The following is a 26,543-nucleotide window of genomic DNA, read 5'->3' on the forward strand; positions in this document are numbered from 1 at the left end:
TACTGGTTGGGGACCTGGAAGTCAAAAGCCTTATATTTACACACGTGAAATTAATAAATTGGTACAGTTTATATATATATATATGTATATAGCATTTCCTTGCTTAAAAAAAATATATTACTGGTCAAAGAGGAACCTGCTTCAGGCTACCCATGGCAAGCTATCCCCACAGGGATACCAGGAGGTGAAGTCTCCACCCCCACCTCCTGGAAATCACGGCTTTCTGATAAAAACCAGCCCAACCCCAAAGCCGCCCGTGCTCCTATTTCCTCCCCTCTCACAAGCAGACCTCGCAGGGGGGCAGCGCGGCTCGGCCGGTCCCGTCAGGGCCGCGGACAGCTCCGGGAACCCGGCATCGCCTCACGAGCGGCGGCCCCCGCCTCAGGCACCTGGCGGCGCTCCCCGGCCGAGGGCCGGCCCGAGGGGACCCCCCGGTGCCGCCGCAGCTGGTGCCGCTGCCATTGGGTTAAAAATAGCAGCTTCCCTCCTCCTCCTCCTCCTCCTCCTCCCCTCCCCCGGGCCCGGCTCCCGCTGCCGCCGCCACCGCCGCGCCCTGCCCCGGCCCGGTGCCCTCCGCCTCCATTGCCCTCGGCCGGCCGGAGGCAGGCAGCGAGCATGCAGCGGGCCGCGCTCTTCGGCGGCGGCGATGCGCAGATGGCCGCCGGCGACCTGGGCGAGCTGCTCGTCCCCTACATGCCCACGATCCGGGTGCCCAAGTCAGGGGACCGGGTCTACAAGACGGAGTGTGCCTTCTCCTACGACTCGCCCGTGAGTGCAGCGCGAAGCCGCCGCTCCCCGTTTCCCCCCCCCCCCTACCCCACCCCACCCCGCTGCCGAGCTGCCCCCCGCCGGCTCCCTGCGGCGAGCCGGCCCCAGCCCGGCCCCGCTGCCCCTCGCCAGGCCTCGGCCTCCCGCATTCCCCCTCCTCAGGCTCCGTGGTCGCACCCGACCCTTCCCCAGCCGCCGCCACCTGCCCCGGCTCCCCCTCAGCCCCTTCCCGCTCCCCGGCGGCCGTGGCTGCGGTAGCGCTGCTCGTTCCCGCAGCCTTCTCCTCCGGGCAGGCGGTTGGAAACCGGCGCTTGGCGGTTTTTGTCGGGGAAACGGGCCGCGGGCAGCCCCGGGGAGCCGTCGTTTTCCTCACAGCGAGGTGGTGGCAAGGGGCAGCGGGTGGCCTTCCTGCCTGAGCGTTTTGGCTGGCAAACGCTGATCGCTTTGCTCGCCCGCTGCCTCCATCCTCACGTTTGAGATCTCAGAAATCTTCCAAAGTACACGGTCAACCTGAAAATCAGCGGGGAAGTCCTCCCGAGGAGGTGCGTCCTTGCTTCCTCTCCCAGGGTTTGCTTCAGTCGCACCAGTGGGCTTTGAAGACTCGCTGTGTGTCCCCATAGGCCCCTACAGCGGTTGTTCGGTCAATGTTTGGTGTATTTGGCTTTCACTTTCTGTCATGTTTCAGCTGTCTCACAACTCATCCACCAGCTCTGTGGATCACATGCGTTCAGTGGCAGATCTGGGGCTGAAGTTGTTTTTTTCCTTTGTTGAAACCACTGGAAGCCTTCATAAATGATAATAGTTGATGCTCTGTGGGGAACACATGTTTAAAAATTGCACTTTTTAAAGGGAGCTGAAGTTTTATACAAAATTGCTTCTCCGCCTGAAGCTGAGGTTTCCCAGTGGCGACTGAGCGCTCCATGTTGATGTCAAAGTCATCGGGAGCAACCTCAGGGAAGCTTGGGGTTTACATTACAGAGCATTCAACGAAAGACACATTTCAGGCAGATTTTTGAATCCTTTATCCACCTCTTTTTGATAATTCCTCCTAACACAGAAAATCGAAATCGTTTTTAAAGGTGACTCAGCTGTCTGGTGTTCATCACGTCTTGTTGTACGGAGGTTATTTTTACCCGCGCTCTTCAGATCTCAAGTGTCGCCCAGCAGCCCTGACTGTACCGGGAGGCGGTCTGATTAAAAGTGCCAAATCAGACTCTGCTGCACAGGCGCTAATTGCATTATATGCTTAATAAGGTTTTTTTTCTGGGGGTGGGGTGGGGGTGGAATTGGTCTACCACAATCTTTTCGTCAAGTTTCTGCTCACGTGAGCACATGCTTCATGTCACTTTCAGGCGAATATTATGGTTTATAAAAAGTTTCCCTTAACCAGTTGGAAGGGATGTCAAATACTGCTACAAATCAAAGAACTAAAACAATCGATTCCACAACAAACACAGCAAAAACTGTGTTTAAAAACAATGTCTGAACAAAATGAAACACTTGAGCAAGACCTAGGTATGCTTAGCAAAAGCTATGTATAAACCTAACCAAAAGGGAGTCGGAGTGACAGTGTGATTTTTTTTTTTTTCCCCAAAATGTTTCATCCTTTTGACTTCATCGGGAAGAGATTTCAGATTTGTGAAAATGTTGCCCTCAGCCATTAGAGTGTTTTGGTTTAAAATGGATTATAGGCATTCACTGGGCAAAAGGCTAGACTGAGACTGTGCAGTACTAGTAAAAACAAAATTGGGCTCAGTTTCTGTTGTTTTCCACAGCTTTTCAGCCCATACTGCTCCTCAACTTAGTTGGGCCAAAGACTTGTCTCAGATTTTATTTTGTACTTTTTTTTTTTAAAAAAAAAAACTCTACCAGATACTTGGATATTGTTTCTAGGATGACAATTACAAAGAGCAAATGTGTAATTTCTCAGGAAAAATACTCTCATACACAAAGTTGAAAGTATTGAGACTATGTTTTTAGTCTTTCATTTCACGGTGTAAGAAGGATACAGATAGCTTGCTGACTTGGCTGAAGGCAGGCGTTGATCTCTGTATGCGTTGTATTGGGTTGGTCAGTGACTTATTTTCTTAGGTCAGCTTTGTGTGACCTACGTGAGCATCTACCTGTTGATGTGTCTGCCTCTTTTTTTTTTTTTTGAAAGATGGTACACAGGTGTTTTTTCTATAATGTTAAAGCAAATAGTCAATGTTAAAAACATGTCCTCTGGGGTTTATTATCTATGGTAAGATTTCTGATTACGTTTTTGGTGGGGGAGGTGTTTTCTTCTTGTAATTTCTTGGTATTTCCTCACACCTTCTCACTTTGCCATTTCAAATATGCTTCTTGTTACATTTCTAACTTGAGCATGGCTCTGTTTGGAGTTAACTCAATGCAAAATGTTTTCTTCTGTCACTCTTCTTCAATACCAGATCTATTTCAGCAGTTAATGCCATAAGACGGTCTCAAGCTTTATCTGTGTTTTTTTTTCCTTCTCTAAAGAAGTAAACTTCCTGAGTATTTGTATGTATCTTTTAAAGCAGCACACACAGTTATCTGGCATCTCTATATTCAAGTTTCTTCAGCATTCTTCCATATTAATTGATTACTATCACCATCCCTGCAAGGAAATATGATTGTTAGACACCATCAGGTCTATGAGCACTAGGATACAAACCATTATTATTATAGAAAAAGATTCTCCAGCAATTATGAGAAGGACCAGGAGGGGAATTATGAGAAGGACCAGGAGGGGTGAGATGGTCAAAAACAGAGGTGTTTGTGGCAGGGGGCTGCCAAAGAAAATGAGGTGCTGGGGAACCTTATATTTCCAGCTGTGCAAAGTTTAATATGACTGCAAGACCAGGCTTTCACAGACCTGTTTGTCAGTCTGTTGGTCGTGTCTTCTCGTCTGGATTTAAGCAATGTAGTCTCACTGAAGAACATGTTCTAGTGGGTGCAGGCTCTTCACCAACTGTTCTCAAAATCTGTTAACTCACTGTTCTCTTTTCTTGAGTTTTAAATCTTATTTCCCTGGGTGAAGATCTGAGAACAATGGAGTTTTTGTGCTACAGAGAGAGTCATTAGTTTAGAGATTTCAGAAGTGTGAGCACAGGAGAGCTACAAGTGGATATTCGGTGTACTTCCGCCTTGCGGATTAACCCTAGCGTGATGATCTTCTCAGGTACTATTGGTAGAAAGATCACCAGATGGATGAGAAGCTCAGCCTGATGCTTTCCTGGAGTCTAAGTGCACATCTTTAGATTTGGCCTATTTCCAATAGAATGTACGAGGGTTAGTTTCCAGGAAAGTCAGCAGAAGCACAAGGGAAATATCTGTGCACTTAAGAGCACTAGTGACACTTCTTAGCTTGCTAGTCTCAAAAGATGAGAAACTATCCCTTTTTGACATAATTGTTAACTACTTTTTTTTTTTTTTTGGCAGCTTCTAGAATAAAACGTTTCCCTCATGAAGGCTCCTATTCGAGTTAGCCTTTGATTCTTTATACAGGAATTGTGACAGGAAGGAAGGCTGCCTACAAAATACGAGCGAGACCCAGTGTGAGTATCGCTCCCTCCAGTGACTGGCCCGGAAGCTGCAATAGGCTTTCATACCCCTTTCAAACAATTGGAAAGATGAAATCCTGTACTTCCCAGTCTCCAGACCTGATGCACAGCCCCTTCTGGTGACTATTTTTCTGTATCCATGCTGCTGAGATGAAGGCTTCTTCTCTCTCACTTTCTCTGCAGTGACCTCTCTTCCTCTTCTGGCAAATGAACTTGACTTTGTGCTGTTCAGTAGAACACAGGGCACAGAAAGGTTATGTTTGCATAATCTTTTGTCCTCTTATTTATTGTTACCTGAATAGAAGTATAGTATTCAGCTGGAAATTCCACCTTTAATGGGATCCCTGTCTCAACGACCTCTGATCATTTTCGACCAGAGACATCAGAGGGGGGGATGTCTGCTAGAAAAGGGATGTAAACAGGATTGTAAGAGAGGCTTACATGCAGACTGTGCATGTCCTAGATGGATGTGCTCAGAGGCATTCTCCACAAAGGGCATTGGTTCCAGCTGCGGCACAGGCCATGAGTCCAACACAGCTACAGGACCGGGCTGTCTGGTTCTGTAGATGGCTTGGTCCTTTAGATGTAGATGCTGTATTGTGTGTTTTTGAGCAGCCTGAAACTTGGCTTCACTCCGCTGGAAAACCTTGCTGCTGACAGCTTCCTTCGTGAATCTTGCTGACATTGCTGTGGCTTGGGAACTCTAATGGTAATGTTAGGACAATTCCCAAAGAATTTATCAGACAGTAGTTGAAACTGAAATCATTGAGAGTTTGCAGCATGCAACAGGCATCTGTGACCGTACCGCGTGCAGCTGTCTGGAAATGAGCCCCTGGCTTATATACACCTGGTTTACAACACACCGAGACAAACAAAATACTCCAGACAAATGATTTTGGCCTAGTGGTAAATTATTATTTATTGCAAATTATTGTTATTCACTGCCTCCAAATTATTGAGGCAGCAAATTGGTTTGTGGCCGGTGGTAATCTGAAAAATCAGAGCAGTGTTGTACTGCTGCGTCCCAGGGAGGTCTGTCTGATGGCAAGTCTTCGTTGGCTGGGTGGGCAGCCGAGCACTAGGGCTGACTAAATGGTCCTCCGCACTGGAGAATGGTAAAACCAGTGTGGGTTGTACACAAACGAGAAATAACTGTGCAGTACTGGGGAACGGCCAGTGTGTATGTGCTTTGTGTTGCTGTGGATTTGATTTAATTACATTTGTATCTAGCATTTGCCTCTAAATTAATGACTGACAACCTGAGATGACTTCCTGCTACATGGAATAATGAATGTGACTTGACTGCGATGCTGCTTCAGAATTATGTATGCCCTGGCCGAGGTCCCTGTGCCTTACACATGTGAGTGAGCACTGGACCCACCTCTTAGACGGGTGGTTTGATTTCGTTTAGGGTCTGATGCCCACGTGGCTTTCTCTACCTAGGAAACGTTGTAAGTCCTTGGTTGGTCTCGTGTGCATGTGCCCATGTCTGTGTCCAGCAGAAGCTAGGAGGGAGGTACCAGAAATCTTTGTTCAGTCTCTGTGAAATAATCTGCCCACAGGGAAATAGCACATCATGCCTGAGAGATAGCATTCAGTACAGTGAGAATTTTAAACGCTCCAAAGCTGCAGTGTTTGTTAGTACAACCTTAGCTAGTTGTCCACATCACATCAGAACCCCAGTATCCTGATACTTTTTTGATTTCAGTGGCATGTACTTTCTTCAAACTGATCAGTGTTTTGCATATTGCTCTCAAAGTGTGATAAAATAACGACTTTGATATTTTTCTCCTTTTTTTTTTCAAGGTGGAGAGGGGAGGGATTTCTTTCACGCTTGAAACTAACAGTCTGATTATTAGAAGCCCTGCTCTTTATTTCCTACTCCTGCATGATTTTTCTGGTCCTTTTTTTCTGGCTGACCCATCTCTTTTCCCATCTCTCTCATCTTTCCCCAGTTCCAGCAGTACACAGCTCCTCTCCACTCCTTGTTCACAATCAGTGCTTCAGTTTGTCTGTGCTGTTCTGTTCATTTTTTCTAACTGTTGGTTCCTTCTCCCTCCTCCTCTTTACCAGATGCCTAATTTTGCTGTCTTCTTATTGCTCACTTTCTGCTTCACTTTTGTCACCTCTGCTTGCTTCTCACCTGTGGGTGATAGCGGACAGTTGCCTAACAGGCAGACTGATGCAGTGTTCATACCGAATATTCCTTTTGAAAGTCACTTGCTATATTCCTTGCCTTCAGCACACTCCTCCCCAACCCCAAGGCAGTTGCCATATTTATTGCAGTGGATTTTTTGTTTTGCTGGAGCCCTCTCTCTGTGCCATTGTATTCAGCTGGTTGGCTGCTTTGTTTTGTTTTGTTTTGATGTTGGTAGTACCGGTGCATGACAGAGACAGACGTTCTTCTTTACTCCTCGTAACTTACTATGTTTAGATGAGTATTAAGTACTGAAACTTCTGTTATTCTTTTTAAGCCTGTCCTGAAAAGAAAGATGTGTCATTTAGTTGTGTTATTGTGGGACTCAATGCAAAATGTGTATGCAAGGAATGTTACTATAACCGTTCCAGATATATTAGAGGTTGGACTGCTGTTATCCAACAGGAGTCCTGCAGCCACAGCCAGATTAATTATGGCAATTACTCATGAACAGACACGCTGAACAGAGCCTGAAAGAGTCCTATGGAGTTGTGTTTTTTGTAGGGAAACGCTGATGGAGACAGGGAAGAATGCACAGTCTGCCACGATTGGGACTTCATAGGCAACAGGGTGAACAAACTTCGTTCTTTGTATTTGGGATATGGAGACTTGGAAGGAGTAGAGTTGCCATTTTACTCTCTTCTCTGACACCCTTCAGAGCGAGTGTTGCCGTTGTCCTAGCGGATCTGAAGCGAGCGGCTGTGCAGTAGATTTTGTGCCCAAGCCTGTAACTGTTTGCTGAGTCAGTAGAGCCACCACACCAACTGTGCTTTTATAAATTCCTTATTGTCTGAGCTGCCTCAGGAGCTAAAATTGCTAAGCCATGGATTTCAGTGAGTTTGGTAATGGGATGCAGGTCATTAGTTCAAATCCTGATCAGGTTTAGTGATGTTTGAAAGCTGTTGGTGTCTGGTGCCATGAGCATGCACGAAGTCTTACAGAGTGTCTTCAGTACCAGAGGCTGGAGCCTTTCTCCAGCATGAACTTTCACACATGTCTAAGCTAAATGTCAGTTACAGGGATTTACATGCCACAGCTACGTAAAACATCGTTCCTCTAGCACTGGTTGTGTTTTCAGTAGGGTTAAATTCACCAGCACAAAGCCTGGCTTATAGCAATCGAGTGTGCTTTGAGTGCCAAGCAGGGGCCTAATCCTTTACGCAGCACTCTGCAAAGGTGGTTTTTTTACCCGTGTCCCTCTTCTCCTGTGGCCTTTTAGGCTTTTGTACATCCTGTCGTCTTTTTTCCAAGTTTCACGAGGGAATAGCCTGCCGGCGTTCTCCAGGAGAAAGGGCTGTTTTGTCAGTGACCACAGCCAGCTTACGCAGCTTCTACTTTTAGCTCAGCTGCTGAAGGTGTCACATTGTTGTCATAGGCAGCTTATCAGCAAAGGGTCGGCGGTCCTGTGGGTTCCCTCCAGAGAAAGAGTGGTCTCCAAGAAAACAAAATTGGAAACAAAGTTCCAGAAACTGTGGATTTGACATTAGAATATATTTTTATTTAGGCTGGCTGTATATGGGAATCTCTTATAGAGGACAAATCCTTGACTTTTTCACAGGAGGAGATAATACAAAAGGATTTGGAATACAGGCTATAAAACCAGACAGCCAAGATTTAATGGGCCTTGAAGTAGATGAATCTGTGAATGAGTATGTGGAATTTAAAAATCAATGTATTGCATTTTAAATATAATTGCATTTTATGAATATTTTGAGAACTAGATATTGAATTTTCTTTTTCTTCAACTTTTTTTTTCCCTTGGCTGATTGTAGATATTTGCCTTGGCTGTGAAGATTTCCAAATTCAATGAACTTTTTTTTTATTTTAAATGAAATCTCAGGTAGTGTTTACGCAGTTCTGAAGCGAGATGGCTAACCAGCTTACTATTTCCAGTGCAGAGAGCCCATCATTGTGGTATCTAGATGCTGAATGAGTGACTTCATGGTATATGTTAGGTTTGAACGGCAGATGGCCTAAACCCCTGCCTCAGATCACAGATTTAAATCCTGGAGCACTCAATTCAACTTCCTGCGCTTTTGAGGCAGGCAAAGTGAGGGCAGGAGAGTTCGTTATACATTCATCTTTCAGGTAAATCTGAAAGGCCAAAGCTTGTTTATTTCGCTCCACGTTAAGAGAAGCAGACAGGTATTTTCTAAAGTCTTGGGCTAAAACTTCGTTCCTGGATGAGGGCTGCAGGTTAGCTGGATGTTTAGATTCCTTTAAGTCTCACGGAAATACTCAGTACTAGCCTTTGAAAGGGGCTGGGGAGCGGATTTAGAGTGGCAAGTTCAAGCCTGACTTTGGGGCAGTGGTGGGAGGGGAGAGGCTTGTTGGGCTCCAGCTGCGCTGTGCCAGGTATTAAATGAGTAAGAACTACTTAGCACTGCTAGCCCTTCAGCTTCCTTTTCTGGAAGAGAATAAGGTGTACGTACCCGGTGCTGGCTAGGAAAGTACAGGGGATCAGCCCTCTGGGGCTTGTAGCAGCCCGCAGGGCTGGAGGCAGGTAGCTGTCAAAGCCGTTGTTGCTGTAAAGGTTTTCAGTCAATACACGATTGTATGTATAAGCCTAATGTGACTTTTAGGAACGATTGGTGACTTGCTTCCAGAGATACTGATTTTTATTTATTTATTTATTTTCCTCCAAGGTGCCTATGGATGAATTTAGTTCAGTTTTTTTTTGAGGAATTTAACATGAGATGTTCTGTACCATCCAATAGCACAAACACGCTCACAATAGAAGGAAGGTCACAGTGCTTCTGAAAGGCTCAATCTTTGTTACGCACCACCTATTCAAAACAATGTCAGCTGGAGAGGGCTTGAAAAATTGATCCAACACCAGTGAACCAGGTGACTGGAAGTCCTCCTGGTACTTCGAATGACGTAGGAGAGAGCTCGCAGCAGTGATACAATGGAGTGAGTCCCTGATACCAACCAGAGTCAACACCCAGCTTTTGGGAGAGCCAAAAGGATGGGACTCCTGCCAGGCTCTGTAACTGAAGTGCTAGTGTTTGTAAGCACCACCAGGAGTATGTCTTTAAGTTTCCTTTGTAGTGCTTTCATCTCCAAGCACTCTAATTGCATGGCTAGAGAGAATCCCTTACAGACACTGACCAGTGTTCACAAAACACCAACTTTCTTGTTAGCCCCTTCTAAGAGCTATAAATTCACTTGAGATGTTTCCTTCAGACAAGATTGTGATCAACAGCGGAAGTTTTGTCTGAATCTGTGGACTACCATCTCTGCCACGTTTCTGGTTCAGAATGTTCTTGCAATCAAATGCCCCCACCCCACCAAAAAAACAAAACCAAAAATGTATCATTATTTCTGTGCCTTACAAATTTCTATGCCTACAAATCCCTGTGGATTGGGCAATCAAGTGGATTTTTTTTTGGACAGACTTCTAGGCCTCCAGTTTGGACACTCACCAATCTGTAATTGTAATGTAAACTGTTTCAGTGGGTTTCTGTGTGTGATACGGTGTGGAAGGTTCTTAGAGGGCTGGTAATGTAAATGCTGTTACGTGGTATGAAAGCCACATTTTCAGTGCTCGCTTGATAACAGGAAGGGTTTACAATTCTCTGCTTTTTCTGCTTGCTGAGTCCTTGCTGTCCTGTTCAGTTCCTTCAGTGCTGTAACTGTTTGTGTCATTCCTTTTAGGATTCAGAAGGAGGTCTCTATGTGTGCATGAACACGTTTCTGGGATTTGGAAGGGAACACATTGAAAGGCATTACCGGAAAACAGGACAGTGTGTGTATTTGCACCTGAAGCGACATGTGAGAGAGGTGAGACTTGTGCTTCCCAACTAACTAGCCTGGCAGTCCTTGGGTCTCTTGCTTGTTTAGATAACACATTTTAGGCGTAGGCCAAACCCTGACAGAAGTAAAGCTGTTCATATTTGGGGCTGAATATCAAATTCAGGAGCTTGGATCCCCAACTATCCTATTGATTCTGTTCTAAGGTGAATGACGAGCCCCAGAGGGTCAGATCTTAAAGGCAGCTTGTTGCCCAAAGATGCATGTAGTTGCCTGGCTTTTGCTGATCTTTCACTACATGCTTCTACATATTGCATATGTATTGTGTGGGTATTACATACATATTGTGGGTAACTAAATGCTTTTTAGAAACATGCCTTTGAAATGTCAAATGCCTGGTTTAAGCTCAGATTTGTCTGGAAGCTTCTGAGAATTTTTTACAAGTTTTTAGCTTAGGGTGACACAACGTCTTTTCATCCAAAGACCTCTATGCAATTAAATCATGAGCCTTAATCCTGAGCTGGCCTGTGATCTAAAGCTTAGCTTAAATTAATGCTGGTTCCTAGCTCTTGCACGCTGTTCACTCCTACACCCACACACATATGGATGTGCACTTACAAACTTCCTGTTTGCTCTTCTTCCATATCGCTGTGTATCAACAGTAATTTACAACCAGTGCTCCATAACATCTGTTTCTGCGTGGTTTGTCTTTGAAGGGCCATTGATGACTTCTGACATGAGCTATATGGAAGGCACTGGCTTTGCTTATAGGTTTTTGTCTCTTCCGGCCAGTTAGAGGGCCTAAAATAGCTGCTTTGAGTGGGACAAAATATTTCAGTTTTCTCATTCTACAGTAATGTTTCCCCTGGGTGATGAAGGCCCTGAGTTACGTAAAATGCTCTGACTGCTTATTTTATTTCCTGTAGAAAACTGTTCATGTTTTATCAGAATTATAGAGGCGGATTGCATGTCTCCCATGCGGAGATTGTTAATGTTTGCTATATTTTAGAACTGTCCTTCCTTGTGAGACTCATCACTACATTTTCCCTCATACTGTTAACTGTGAATTTATGGACAACCTAGTCTAGTTTTAGCAACAGTTCTGAGTTTATTTTGTGCTCTTGAAACATGCTGTTTATGACTAGAGAAAACTAAGCAGAAGATCTATCAGCATTGCTTGTATGTAACTTTCTTCCAGCACTTGACCTGGGAATTTTCAATATTAAGGTACACTAGATTTAAAATGAGGCCTCAGATTCCTTCCCTGGATAAGATTTGGCTGAAGAACTTCAAAAGGCAGAAATAGCTAGCCTGATTGTTATTTGGTGTTGCATACACCTTCAGTAGTTCAGAGGTTCCTGTTTTTCTCCTTGTGTCTCATGGAGTAGCAGAGGGCCCTGACATCTATATTTGAAGGTGGTGATACTCTGGATCATGCGGTAAGAAACAGTGTTTGACCATGCTGTACAGATGAAGACTTTGTAACCTAAAACAAGGCTCATAAATAGGATTCCTCATATATTAGCTGTGGATTTTGTTTACCATGGCTGTTTGATTCTTATGTGCTATGCACGTTTTCCTTTGAGCAATGTGAAACATCAGGCCTTCACCGGAACAGTTTTATGAAGTGTCTGGCACATGCTGCGTTGTGGTTTTGTTTTTTAAGCCAAGCTTTTGATAGCGTGTGATACAGTAAAGCCAAAGGCACTGGTTATACTATCTTAAGATTCTTTTAGGGAGATTGCTATTCTTGCCTGTGGTTCCCTTGGCATTGTCCTTGCAGAATGTACTGCAGTGCTGCAGAAATCCTTGTTTGCTTCCAAAAGTGTTTGGAATAAGTATCAGTCATGTATCTCCTCATAATTCAATTAGAGGACAAGGGCCAGATCTTTTGCCTATTGGCGTAAGTAGAGGTCGAATATCTGCCAGCGGCAGAGCAGCAACAGAGGCATCTGATGAATCATCAGAAAAATTTTGATTAAATCACCAAGGTTGATTTCTTTTTTTTTCCTTTTCTTTATTTCCTCCAGAATTCAACTTTTCAGAATTTTGAAACTAGCAGCTCTTCCATAGCGTGTAACTGTTGCATCGGTCTGCCTGGGTAATGTTCAGCACAGGGCAGAGCTTTAGCTTGGTGCTATAGCAATACCTCAGCCCTGCTGAAAACACTGGGCAGAGAAGCATGAAATTTCTTACAGTGATGGGTTTCTGGATATTATTCAGGGACAGTCCTGTTATAAAATAAAAAATAAAAATAAAAATAAAAATCTAGCAGTGGTGCAGTCAAAGGAAATGCGGAATAGGCCAGTTGACGCTCGGTATGAGAAACACTGCAAATGGAATTTAATGCCACTGCTGGTGCATTGCCTAGGCTCCCATTTGCTGGGATCACATCTGTTAGAAGACAAAGTTGTTTTGTGAACGGGGAACTTTTTCAGTAGTTTCTGACAGGTGGAGAAGTGAAGTCGAATACTGCCAGCTTCTGAGTTTTGCAGGAGTACTGAGCCAGTACAATTCCAGTTTAGATGTGATCAACAGCTTGGGAAAATCAAGCTGAAGCACTAAATGTTAGACTGGCAGTAATAGAAATGCAGCATGTGAATTCTTCCTCTTTGAAATCTCTAGTCTCCGTGATTTTCACAACGTCCCACTTGGAGGCATCTGAATTCAAATGGAGCTTTCCAGTATTGGAAACATTTTTAGTTCTGAAGCTGTGATCCTGGGAATATGTGTAATAGATTCTTAATATATTTATAGTCAGGTTACTCTGTATCTTGCTGCTGCTTTTGTATAATAGATTCTTGGCTACTTCCTTTCTACTTGTTAAATGCCAGTCGTATAAAGAAAAAAACTGCTCTGCTTGTTATTTTTACTTCATTGAGGAATTTCTTTTTTAATTTTATTTATTTATTTATTTATTTTTAAAGTGCTGGAGTTGCATTGCTGACTCCCTTTCCCTAAGGTTCATGTATATGAATAATATGTTTTGTTCTGAAGTGCAGACAATGACTGTTAGTTGGTAGTAAGAATGGAAAAGTTATCTATGATGTACAGGATCTAGCTGATGACTCGAGCCTTTGCTTTGGTCAAAGCTTTATTTACATGGCGAAGGGAACCACCCAAAATATGCGACCCTTTCACCTACCAAGGCATGGGAGGCAAACATGAGCTTTCCCTAGGCTGACAGGTTCTTGGCTGCTTTTTGTCCACCTGTTGCATCCCAGTATTATTTAAAATAAATAAATAAACAAAAAGTAACCTAACAACCTCACCAATTACACTAATGTCATACACTACATAATACAGCACGTTGGCATTATAGTTGCAGAGGCTTATTTGATTTCATTTAATGGTGCCTGGTAAAAAATGGCTTAAGAAGCATGTGCATTAATTTGTTTCCTTAGCCACTAGCATTTTCCCCAGTAGTCTGAGGATTTTTGAACTGGGAAAGTAGTGCTTGAAAGTGGATATCATCAGGAAATTACTATTCTTTGCTGTGGAGTTTAATTAAAAAAATAAAAAAAAATAAAAATCCCTCCTAAATAATTGCTTGAGCATTGTCAGGTTTCCTCCATACTATCTAATACTAAGAGAACATGGTGGTGACTTGGATTGACTTAGATGTAAGTAGTCTTAGTTCCTGATGGAAAGGACATTTATTTTTTTTTTTAATAGAAGAAAATCAGCTGAGCTAATAATTCACATCAAAGTGATGTGAATACTGGAATTAGTTATGGTCATACTGGAATTAGTTATGAAAGACTGAGTCTTCTATGCAGATAATATCTTTTTCTTTTCCACTCTAATTCAGCTTTAGTCATTCAGAAATACCGGAGGGAATCTAGTGTTGAGAGGTCTGGGTGATGCTAGATGTCCCTGTCTTGTCGATAGGACAGCAGTCACCCATGAGGATGGTGAGACACGCTCTGCTTAATTGCTGACAGAGCAAAGGAAGGATTCAGATGGTGCTTTCTCACTCCGTGAGGGTGATAAGCAGTGCTGAACTGGCCCATTGTCAGATGTGAACGGAAAAAATTCCATTCTTGTTGAACAAGAGCTATGGTTTGATAGAAGAACTGTGAACAAATACATGCATGTCAGAAATTACGATGGTATGTGGTTGTTGCTGATTTACTGTTGTTTCACTTGATACATTTTTAATTGTGTCTTTCTCTTTCCAGAAGGTACCAGGGGCATCTGGTGGAGCTTTACCAAAAAGGAAGAATGCTAAGCTATTTTTAGGTATTGTGAACAGCTGTTTTCTCACAATCCTTTCCTGACCATATCTGCATGTGTAGTTGGGTTCTGTCCACCATTGTGTCTGGTTTTGAGGCTCCTAATGGGTTTTCTTTTTCTGTTTTGTCTCTAGTTTTTAAAGGTGGTCCAGACAAGTAATGCTTAGCAATTCTGGTGCATATTTGGCAATAGGTGTGCATATACATAAAAGAAACATTTTAATCTAAAGTAGCCCCTTTATTGACAAACAGCATAGGGTTTTATAGGCATTTTTGACCAATTCTGTCCCTTCTCTCTCTTTGATATACACACAACGCTCCCTTCCCAAAATGTTTATATATACTTAATGCTTAGATACAACAAGGCTTCAGTATGGCATTTTTCTGCTTAACAACTGTTCATGGGAAGGGTTGTTTGCGTTTCAAAGAACAGGTAAATGCTTTTAACTGATTGTTGTGGTCTCTCCTGTAGTAAATGCTGCAGTACGTACATCATGAGCATCTTTTAACAGTTCTTATTCTATTGTGCCCACAATTACATCCCCTTGTTTCATGGAAAGCAGTTTTCCTACCACACCCCTTTTGACAGAAACATGTAATCTTTCACATCCTTTGATTCAGATTACCCAGAAAACCCGAGGGCTCCATAAATATGGATGAGGGAAATTTGATGCAATGCTTATATTCTCTCTCCTCCCACTACTTGTGGTACTTTTCTGTTTCATCTATTATTTATTCTCTCTGTATTAATAGGAAATAGTGAATTTTTATCCTGGTAATGAAGAGGTTAAGAGTTTTCATTACAATTTCTAGCTCTTATGGCTAAGTGGAAACAGTAGCATGGTTTCCTATTTGAATTGCTTTGATCTGTGGAATGTGTCCCTAAGAGGCCTTTGCAAATTATGATCGATTAAATTGTTGTTGTTAATATCTGGAGTAAGTTTTGCAAGGAGGGCTTAGAGAGCAAAAAAGTCTAATAAAAGTCATAAACAAATGAAATTTCTCTTGTAGGAAGAGACTGTTAGGCTGCAGATGACATTTACAGTCATTTTACATCAAAACTAATGCTTACCACTGGATGATTATAAAATGATTGGTTCAGAACCAAAGCTGGCTGCAATGCAGCAATGGTTGTACAGGATCAGAAATGTACGCGTAAACAAGAGGTGCAAAAACGTGGTCTAACTTTATTCTTGCTGATGTCCTGCATAACTCTTTGAGGCTCCTATCACCGTGGAATGCCGGCACACAGTGTACATGGCATAATGATGTGCCATGTTGGAGGAGTCCTTAAATTCCATCCATGTGCACGAGCATTTTGTTCCCACTGAATAGATCTGGTGCAGCAGCTCCAACTGCCTTGGTCCTGGTGGACTTCTGAAGGCAAAGCAGATTCACTGGGGGGATTTAGCCCACTGAACTATCCCCTTTTTTTTTTCAGTGCTTCTGGAATCTAATGCAGTTGTGAAAATGTATCTCATGTTGTCTGTTGTTCTGCTGCAGTCCTCTTTGCAGCCCCTGCTGCCTGGGAGTAAAGTCATATCAACTCTCTGCTCTGATCCTTGAGATAATACTTCCATGCATCCAAATGCTTTCTATCCACTTCTTTGGCTTATCAGGTTTTTTTATTTGCTTTTTTTTTTTGCCATACCTAAATATACAGAAATGATTCCTGTCCATGTTCATAGGACATTTCATTTCTGAGGAAGTGAAAGCACAGAGAGGTCAGCTAGTTTGATCACTTTGCATATGACAGCAGCAGAGATGGTTAGCAAAATTTGTCATCTTTTCTCTTTAACCCATCATCTTGCTCACTGGTTTGGAGCTCCCAGTCTTCTTGCCTTAAAAGAATGTTTTGGTTTTCTCTTTCTTATTGTGACCTAGGACACCTGTGATAGTGGTCTGCACCAAAGAGGCTATAATCAGCCCATATATATATGTACCCTGACATTTCGGGTTTATCCTGTGAGGCAAGGATAGAGAATGCTCAGTGGTAACTCTAACATCACTGTGTTTCTAGGTGTATCTGTCTGAGTAATTCCCCAAAGGCCCAGAGAATTAAGCTATGTGTACAAAGCCAATCCAGTTTTGGCATTTGTTGCATTGCTTCTAATAAGCCTCTTTGACGTAAGTCTATTAAGGATATTAAACCCTTTTCAATCTCCTTAGTATTAGGAAAACATATTTTGGATGCTCATTGATTACTTTCTAGCACTGCTGCTATCCAGCAAATGCAACAGAAACAGACTGGTTGGGTCAATCCACTGGAAGCTTTATCTTCCCTTGGACGTTGAAAGATCCATAGCAAACTGTCTGTGTGCGTGCTGTTTTTTTTGTTTTGTTTTGTTTTCCTTATGGGGGAGGCTGGAGGGTGTAAATTGTGAGAGTTCTGGGTTGTGATCGGGAAGCATAAGAATGTGGTGCATAAAAATGTGTGAACTGCCTTCAATCCGGCTTGTTTAGGTATTGCTAGGCAGCATGGATATGGTAACTTCAGCTCAGGTGCTGCCAGCTGTCTGGGGATTTGGGGTGATATGTGAAGCAGACTGTCTACATCATGGTCCTCATTGCATTACTATCCAGGCTAGCAAGTTTGAAGATGCTTTGACCTCCTGCTTAAATTGGCTATGATATGGTCAATGTGACACCAGTTTTGAGGGGAAGAAAGAAACAAAAATGGCATGATAGGACCAGGAAAAATATCATTGCTAAGTTTAATTTTCACGTTAGCCAATCTGGAAGAAAAAAAGGATCAGAATTAATAGAAAATCATATAAATATAACAGGAAAAAAGCACTGTTTTTTTTTCCAAAGTGAAATAATGCGTATGGGTCTGCTAGAAAAGTTGGGGGGAGTCAGACACTACATGCATAAGAGCAGTTTGATTAACAGAATGAACTGTGATCTTCCATGCAAGATCTTGGTCAAAAGGCTGAATGGAATAAGAGGGAAGATCCTCGTATTGAAGGAATTGGAGACTCAGTTTACACAGGAGAAAGTTATCAGCAGAGTCCTTAATAATTTTCTAATTATGAAGAATAAATGTGACTGTAAATGATCTGGAAATGAACTGAAAAATGAGGAAATAGTATGCTGCTTGATTTAAAATTAGGCAGTAGATCAAATCTGAAAGTGATTTTTAATGTGATACTGAGTAACTAAACAATAGAAGAAGTAGATGTTGAAAAATGCAGACGAGAAGTGCTTTAACCGCATGTGTGCAGCGAGGTAGCCTAAATTAGCTCCTGCTCTTCAGAAAGGTAGGGCTGGGAGATGGCACGGATGGTTCAGTGAAAATGTCGGCACGGTTATCAAGCGGAAAATTAGGAGTGATAGTTTATATTTTGCTCTCTATTATATCTTGGTTTATGAATCAGAAGTGAACCTCTGTTTTGAACAGAGAAACCAGATCTGCATGCAGTACCTTCCCCTCTCTCCTCCTGCCCCAAGCCAACCCCTGTCCAAAAACCAACCAAACAACAACCCAACCAGTTACACCTCCTAGTTTCTAGATGTCTACACTAAGGAGGGTCTCTGCATTTCTGCCTTGTTCTGGTGCATTCTTCGTGGGTGTCTGTTGGCCTGTGCCGGACACCAAACTGTCGTCTAAAGAGAGCTGCCAGAGTGGCTGTCATAAAATTTGTCCATAGACAGATGTCCTCTTCCAGATCAGTTACCATAACAGTATCTGCCAGTGCAGCAATTTGTGAGAGCTCTGTTTTGAGCAAAGTCAGGGCTGACTTAGACCATCAATTAAAACAGTTTTCAAATACTCAAATGAACAGCTCTGTCAGCAATCTGTGAGGATGGTAATTGCTGATGAGAGGAGCCTCACTGGGGAGGAGTATCCATGGCAGGCAGCTGGTCTCCAAGAAGGCATCGGAAAGGAAGAGAAAACTTTCACTTAGGGAGTCAGGGAGAACGTGTGAACTGCCTGGCACCTGCCCGTGAATGGCAGTGGTAATACTAAAAGCTGGGGTTTCCAAGTGTAATGACCATTGGTAAGAGTGGCCACACTGGGTTTGAACACAGCTGCTCTCCAATTTCTCATAGCAGCCATAGCAGGACCCTGTTTTCAGTAAGGATGCTTCTGTTTTATAAGCTTCTGAAGGGGACTTTAACCACTAGGAGTTTATGTAAGTAAACACATATAGATATATACAAAGTCATGAATGGAAAAAAAAAAGTATCTTAGGAAGATTTTAGTATGTCCTGACAATATTTTAAAATCTTATCCCAGTAAAATTGTACCAGCTTCCAAGCAGTAACAGGGAAACTGATCAGACCATGAGTAAACCATGTTGCCTTCTGGCTTGAGCATAGAATGGTGAGCAAATACCTTACACTAATCAAGCCTTAGTCTGCTGTTTTAGGTGGAACTGTGGAACTTAGGCTAGCTTAAAAAAGGCTAATGGTGTTAGCAAAGTAGTCCAGAATTTTAATTTTGGTGGATGAGCTTTGGTTGTTTAACTCGTGACTGTACCAGAAATCCCACGGATGAGGTCTGTATCTTGCAACAAGAATGAGATATTAATGCTTTGGAGATGTAGCAAGCAATGTGAATGTGATTTTTACATATAGCAAATGATGGAAATGATTCTAGTAGAAAGGTTTGCTTTTCCTTTTCATATAAAGGAGAATGCTATGGCTGTAAAATATTTCTTTTGTTTCTTCATTTTTAATTAGTTTGTCTGTTGAGGTTGGTGTTTCAGATGTGCTTGAAGACGAACTGAATAGCTTGTAGTGTGCAAAGTGTTTTTACAATTCATTATTATTTAGAGGCTTCAGGAAGAAATTACTTGATTTAAAGACTTAATCCTCCATTTCCAAGTTGACACAAATTTGTCCATTACTTTCAGTGAGAGCAGGGTCAAGCCCAGATTCCTGTCTTTCTAGGCTTTCAAAATTAATTGCAGTCTCATTAGTCAACATCTTCATTCAGTTTTCACATTTGTATTCCCTTTCATACACACACAGACACATCCATACGCACAGGATATCCTGTTTAGAGGTCCTGCCTGGAATCTCCTTATGCCCCTATTATTAGTGCCATCAGTTGGTAACTTGTCTAAATCTGATCTGGGCAAGTCCACTCCTTCCCCTCGGGTGGGTTGGTTTACAGTACCCCATCTTCCACCTCCAGCTGCTGTTTTCAGTCAGCCCAGCAGCAATGCATTTCTCACTGTCACTGAAATGACGCCTGGGAGCTGGAGTAAATTTACTCTACTGACTCTTCGCCTAAAATAACGTCAGTGGAGCCTCTGTTTTAACGTGTCTGTTATTTTGCTTTCCCTGTTGTCCTGGCCCCCCAGCACAACACTTGTGACCTATGGGCACTCTGCTTTAGTGACCATAGTGTTTAATTGGGGCTCTGACTGGGCTCTGTAAAGCTGTTCGTCTGCTGGAATGGGAATGTTCTCGTGGACATTCACCACCAAGTTGTCAGCTCCTTAGAAAGTGTACTGTTTGGTTGTGTTGTGGCAGTCATAGAACTGGAGTAAACCTTTTATTGCCCAGAGATTCTTCTACGCACAGTGTATCTTGGAAGACCATCCTTGTCTAAGAAACAGGCTTGTATGAAGCATAGTACTTTAATGTTCATCCTACTTAGTGCCTTTATTGTTACACTATCTTATAGTCAAATATGCTCAAATCTGCGAGTAGAATTCCCCCACTCCTCTTTCCCACAGTTACTCTTGTTCCTTTGTCAAATTCTGCACTGGTTTTAAAATCCGCATTAGAAGTGTCCTGCCGGCTATGCATGATGCCCAGTGGCTATGGGGTCAGCCTCACTTAGTGTGAGCTCCACTGCCTCCTAATGTACTGGTCATCTGCTTTTATTGTAGCTAAGCTCGTGCTTTCTTAGCTACACTGGCCTTTGCATAGACACAGGAAAATATAATGCAGGTGGAACTTCTTACCAAACTTAGCAGCTGTGGCTCTCTGCATACAAGCCAAGATTTGAAAGCGTAAGTAGTTATTTGGGGATTTTCAACTTGACATCATTAAGGGGCCTGCCTGACAGCGAACATAAGGGATTAGTTTATGAGGTTGTCTGCTGTATAGCTTTGAGCGTGTGACCTTGGAAGTCCTTTCCACCCTTATGTGCTGGACATGAACACTGAGAAACCGGCTTCAGAGTGACAATTGCCAAAAATCATTAGCGGTCCTTGTCATCCTTATTCAGCAGTAGTAGATAAGTGGAATGGAAGTGTACCAGCTTTATGTGGCCACCATTAAAAGTGGAATTGCAAGTTAAATCTTCATTATTTTTTCTTCTGAAATTGTTATGATGCTGTGTGTATCTTTCCGTAAAATAAGAAGAGCAACGTCTGCTGTGTCAGACATTCAGAATGCCACACTGACAGGACGCCGTGTTTTGCTTTTCTAGTAATGTGAATGGTATGAAGCCTAAAAAGGTAAAAAGGAACTTTTTCTCTTCCCGACGCAAGCAAAAGGCTGATGCTCCTAAGTATGTGATGTCCTTAGATGGCAGGGGATGATTGCTAATAGGATACTCAGTCTTTCATCTCTGGATCCCTAGTTCAGCTGCGGGTCAGGTCAGTAGCAGATGTTGCTGCTGCCTGCTGGTCTGGCTGGTGAGGTGAGCTGAAGTGTCTGCCTGAATTCTGAACCCAGGCAGCCACATCACTGCTGTCTGTGTAGCGGATTGTAAATACTACAAACTTTTAATGTTGCTATCCTAAAGAAATGGAAATGCCAGCAGGCCTTACACACGTCTTGAGATAACCATTACCGGCTGATGTGAGCTGTCCTCAGGTTCCCTCTGGTGGCAGAGGGAAGTGTGTGTGCCCGCAAGCCTTGGAAGAGGGGTTTGCTGCCTCTTAACCTGCCTGAGCATCCACCAGATTTTTATCTTTGAGGAACCTGCACAGGTTGAAATCTTTGTACTGTTTAGGAGGTGGTCAGCACTTTTGTTTTTGCCATGCTGGCCACAATCAAGTTTCATATACGGGCATTATATGAAATTTATTGGTGATGTGTTGCCATATGGATCATCAGCTTGGAGATGCTCAGTTTCTTTGCTTTGTAAGGAAGAGCTTAGAGACGCAGACTGCATCTGTTGAGATTTTTCTCCTTCATCAAAACACAAGCTTGTAGTACAAACTGTGAAAGGGGCCTAGAGTTAAGTGAGGTTGGTGGTTATCTGTATTATGCTACAGTAAGAAATAAACTGCACTTGCTTTTAGCTGTTTGAGGCTAGGGATGAGATGTGGGAATACTTCCATCCATGGACATCCTGGGAGGAAAGGCCACAGGTGAAAGATGAATGACGGCCGCAGTGTGTTTCAGACGGGTCTGTGATCCCAAAAATATGGGGTGCTGAAATAGAGGTGCGTTGTTTCTGCTGTGCAGTTTAGGCACAGCTAGTGTGACAATGTCTCAAGATTCTAGCTGAAATACACATCAGTATTACATGCTGATTTTGTCCAAAGTGAGCAAAATTTTGTTAGCTGCCTCCCAGAATGAGGTGTCTCCAATAGCAGACTGCTTGGAGAGGGGCCAGATCAACTGTGATTGCGACTGGGGATCAGATTAATTTGGAAATGTTGGTCCTCAGCACATCCTCTTGCAGGATGGTGAGGTTTCAGTTTAGATCTGGATTTCACAAATATTTTTAGCCAGAAGAAACTACTGACAGTGTAAGTTTCTAGGTTGATGCCAGGCAGGCAATGCTTCATAGAGTACTGCTGCCACAGTTTAGGAACCTTGATCTTGGAACAATCTCCTAACATTCCCCATCTTTTTTTCCAGATCTAGAGACAAATGGTGATCTGAACGGTGATGACTTTGAATATGAAGATGAAGCAAAACTTGTTATATTTCCTGATCACTATGAAATCTCATTACCAAACATAGAAGAATTACCAGCACTGGTCAGTGAGTGTGTGCAAATGGTGATAGGAATTTTCTCCTGTTTCCATTTTTATCAAGATGGTGTGTGTTTTTTTTTTTTTTTTTTTACTTATGGTGCTTCTTTTTACTTAAAGATATTAACCAGCTATAGTAGAGGCAGGCATTTTTAAAATCTGTTTTGTCTTTGTTTCCTGGATTTCCTTTTACCTGCTGTATTCCTTCTCTTATTGTGGTGACAGCTTGTCTCAGGGAAGTTCACGTATTATATGTTGCGCTTACTCTCCTGCTAAAATAATAACTGCAATCCAGAAAAATACTGGTGTATCTAAACATATAAATAGTCTTACTGATATGCAGTTGAATGTGTGGTTAGCAACTAGGCTGAATGTCAAGTTCTCACCAGTCACTGAACCATGTTAGGTTTTGAGTTTGATCTTCCTTTGCCTTCCAGGTGACGATAGCTTGTGATGCACTCCTCAGCGCAAAGTCGCCCTACAGGAAGCAGGACCCTGACTCCTGGGAAGAAGAGCTACAGGCATCTAAACATGCCAAAACACTTGTACAGTTAGACAATGGTGTTAGAATTCCCCCCAGGTGAGAATAGCAAGGTTTATTCATTTTAGGCTAACACAGTCCAGAGTTAAAAATGAATAAATAAATAAAAATTAAAACCGGTAACTCAGCCAGCAATTCTCTTGCACAGCTCCTGGCTGGCTGTGTGTGTTTGGTTTGTCCTACTGGGTCAAACTGGGAATCATTCTGGGAATCCAGAACTGCTTTCTGCCTTACTCATTTTTGTCATTTCTTGCTTGTTTCTCTTGCAGTGGTTGGAAGTGCTCAAAATGTGACCTGCGGGAGAATCTGTGGCTAAACCTGACAGACGGTTCAGTGTTGTGTGGGAAGTGGTTCTTTGATGGCAGTGGAGGGAATGGACATGCAGTGGAGCACTACAAGGAGACGGGGTATCCCCTGGCAGTGAAGTTGGGAACCATCACTCCTGATGGAGCAGGTCAGCCACTTGGCAGGTTCTGAGATGGGGAGTCTTTTGTGCATGAGACTAACAGTGTAAATCTATTACCAAGTGGGTTTGTGCCTCCAGTGCAAATGTTTGTTAAACTGATATGGAAAGGGAAACCCTGTGAATTTGTGAATCTTGATCAATTTGACGAGAATTACCCACTCCATTTGGAGAGAGCTGTTGCATTTTTAAAATCTGTTCTTCTCCTCCTTTTTCATGTTTGATATAAATAATATTTTGGTTTTGTATAATGGTAGATTCATAATACGTTGGGAAGAATGGTGTTGTTTGGAACCAGCATAGTCCTGAGAAACAGTATTTTCAGTTCAGCTAAATTTGCTGTGTAGTGTAGGGCAAATGGTTCAATTTTGTATAACATAGAAACAATAACAGAGTAATGATTTTCAAGTCAGAAAAGTCCATTCTTATAAACATGTATTTTGTATCTACTGGGAAGTGTTCTGTTTTTCTGTGATTTAGTAACATTTTGTTCAGTGTAATGAACACTCATCTTCATGGGGCTGCTGTGATGCATGCTTGGTAGGGGGAAAAAGCTATAGGAGTATCCTTGTTTGCATATTCTCATTGTGTGACATTCTGCAGTGTTGCTGTGGAGAGGGTTATGGGGTGTGAGGAGTACAAGGAATAAAACCATGAGAAGTGGAAAAACTTGTAAGCAAAGAGATCCTTTGCTGCAGATGTAAGGAGTGGGGGAAAAAAAGGGAATATCAGACAGCATGATTATGTTTGTTTTTTAGTGCTGGTGGCCATATGGATGAAACCCAGCTTTTTAGAACAGCAACTGCCCATTTATTTATTTATTTACACACATCAGTTGAGAATTTTTCATCTGTAAGTCCTATTCAGTTTCAGGGAAAGGAGACTGTAGTCAGATTCTGCCAGCTGTGCCACAGAAACACTGAGCAAAATTAGTTCTCTTCTCTCCCAAATGGAATAATTTTTCCTTGGGTGAACCTGGTCTCAGAAGATTCCTGTCTGAATCTCTCAAATACTGAAGGTGGTTAGGATTTTCCTGGATGTAGGTTACAACTGCATCTACGAAATAAATGATATTCTTTAGTGTTTGTTTCAATGTTTTTTTGTTGTGGGTTTTTTTTTGGCATCTTTACCAGCAGTACTTCTTTCCTACAGCTGCTGTACTTCTGCCTCCCACTGATCAGCTGCTTCTTCTCTCCTGTGGCCTTTGGGATAACAAAGGACAGGCTGTCATCTTTCCCTCTGAATAAGGGGCAGCAGCTGTTCTCCACAGACCTTTGTTCTTCTGGATGATGTTAACTTGATGTCCCTATAGAAAAGACTTCCCTCCCCCAACCTTTCTTGTTTCCTTTTCAGTAATCATTCTCTGATCTATATTACAATGGTAATCATAACCTCTCTATAGGGCTGGATGACAGATGAGCTGCAGGAAAGAGGCCCCATGGCTGATCGTGACGTAAAGTCTGTCTGGTTTCTGCTTCCCTGGGCTGGAGGTGAAGAGGTAATGGTAGAGGAGTAATAAGTGTTGGTCCCTCTGCTGACATAACCTAATCGTTTTTCACACCAGTAAGAAGGAAAAAGAGGTGGTGCCAGTACTCCACTTATATCTACCCTATTTATACACAGAGGGAGCAGAGGAGAGCAGCTCCCTGTCTTTTCTTGGGAAATCTGTCGCATACATTGTGAGGGATTTCTGGGGCATTAGCCCCCTTTTGTAGTGTTCTCTCAACAAACAGATCTGGGATCGGATCAGAAATTGAACCAAACTTCTGTATTCCACCCTAGGACCTTAGATGCACAGAAATCAAGTTTGCTTCTCTAGGCTGAGTACTTCTTGGCAGTCTGTGCTACCTGCTACCTCTCTTGACAAGGTCATTGGGTTTGATATGAAGTATTTGTGAGGTAACGTGTTTGAAACTGCTCTGAGGACTGGAATAGGTGTTCAGCAGTGGGAGGCCCTATCTGACAGGTTCTTGAATGAAGTGCTCTGTGGATCTCAGTCTCAATAATTGTCAGATACTTCTTTGGGGAATCCTGTGCGCCTTGTTTCTTCATGGACCATTCCCCTTTATGCTTTAAGTAGGAAAGTGTGATGCCCACACAGCCAGAACAGGCATAAATCTTGAGCTCGAGAAGCAAAGGAAGTAAAGGTAGCATAGTCACTTTTTTTTTCTTACTGTAGTACAAACAACAATGATTATTCTCTGATTAATAATGCTTTGTGGTGCCTATCTCATCTTTTTCTTGTTTTCTTGCTTTTTTCTTGTATTCCTCTTACTTTATTACTCTGACATCAGCCTTTGTGTGTCACACTTGCTGACTTGTATACAGACTCTTGCAGGAGAGCACTACAGACCTGTGTTTGGGGGCTCTTATCTTCTTTCTCTAATTCGCTGCCCTCTGATTTTTTTGAAATAAGTGAATTATTTTTGTCTCATGAATTTAAGTTGGCTGCACAGCAGAAAGTACTGAAATATATGAGACGAGCTGAACCTGAGTGAAGATTAATGTTACATGTTCCATTTCTGTTGCTCTGGGTCGGCAGTCCCAGAGGGCGTCTCTCTCTTCATTCACCAGAAATGAGGAAAAACAAAATCAAAGCTTCCATGTTGAAAGAAGTCATCCGAGATCAGTTGATGTGTAATCTTGGTTGGGTAAGGTGTTTGAGCTTTACAGGATATTTTGGCTGTTCTATGACCTCGCCAGGAGACTATGGGAATGTTGTGATCTCATGTGTGTGGATGAAGTGTCATGTCTTCTGGGCACGCTTACTACCATGCCGTGGAATTCCAGCAGATGGGCAGCTACAGCCCCACGCATGCCAGAGGGGTCACGAGGACCAATGTTAATAGAGGGTGTGATGGCCGATCAGCAGAAGGCAGCACGACCCAAAACCACCATTCCTCAGTTTGAGAGAGTTAATGTTTTTTGTAGGGCTGCCAAATTTATAAGTTGCATTTAGATCTTAGAATGGTGGCTAGCCCTCAACCTGTCATTTCAGCTTGAGTTTCCTACTAGCAGTCCTCAAGGAGACTGCCTTCTTGTTAAATTCTTACACGTGATGGGCTGAGGCAAAGCCAAGGTCTGTAGTTGCCAGGAGAGAGCAGGATAACCACCCTTCAGAGGTGGTATTT

General features: G+C 42.8%; 1 protein-coding gene across 4 annotated transcripts in view; it reads left to right on the forward strand.

Moving 5' to 3' along the window:
- The first annotated feature begins 473 nt into the window (after window positions 1-473).
- USP13 (ubiquitin specific peptidase 13) overlaps window positions 474-26,543 on the forward strand; it is a 49,467-nt gene continuing 23,397 nt past the window's right edge. For 3 of the 4 annotated variants that reach the window (XM_080604593.1, XM_080604590.1, XM_080604591.1), the window contains exons 1-6: window positions 474-768; window positions 10,186-10,311; window positions 14,463-14,523; window positions 22,293-22,414; window positions 22,846-22,988; window positions 23,219-23,403. In XM_080604593.1, the coding sequence (XP_080460719.1) occupies window positions 616-768; window positions 10,186-10,311; window positions 14,463-14,523; window positions 22,293-22,414; window positions 22,846-22,988; window positions 23,219-23,403 (790 nt within the window). In that variant the 5' untranslated portion in view covers window positions 474-615. Of the gene's footprint in view, window positions 769-868; window positions 4,326-10,185; window positions 10,312-14,462; window positions 14,524-22,292; window positions 22,415-22,845; window positions 22,989-23,218; window positions 23,404-26,543 lie in introns of those variants that run through there. The other variant, XM_080604592.1, reaches the window with a different exon arrangement.

The sequence above is a fragment of the Anser brachyrhynchus genome (assembly GCF_964034855.1).
Source record: "Anser brachyrhynchus genome assembly, chromosome: 9".
Taxonomy (NCBI): domain Eukaryota; kingdom Metazoa; phylum Chordata; class Aves; order Anseriformes; family Anatidae; genus Anser; species Anser brachyrhynchus.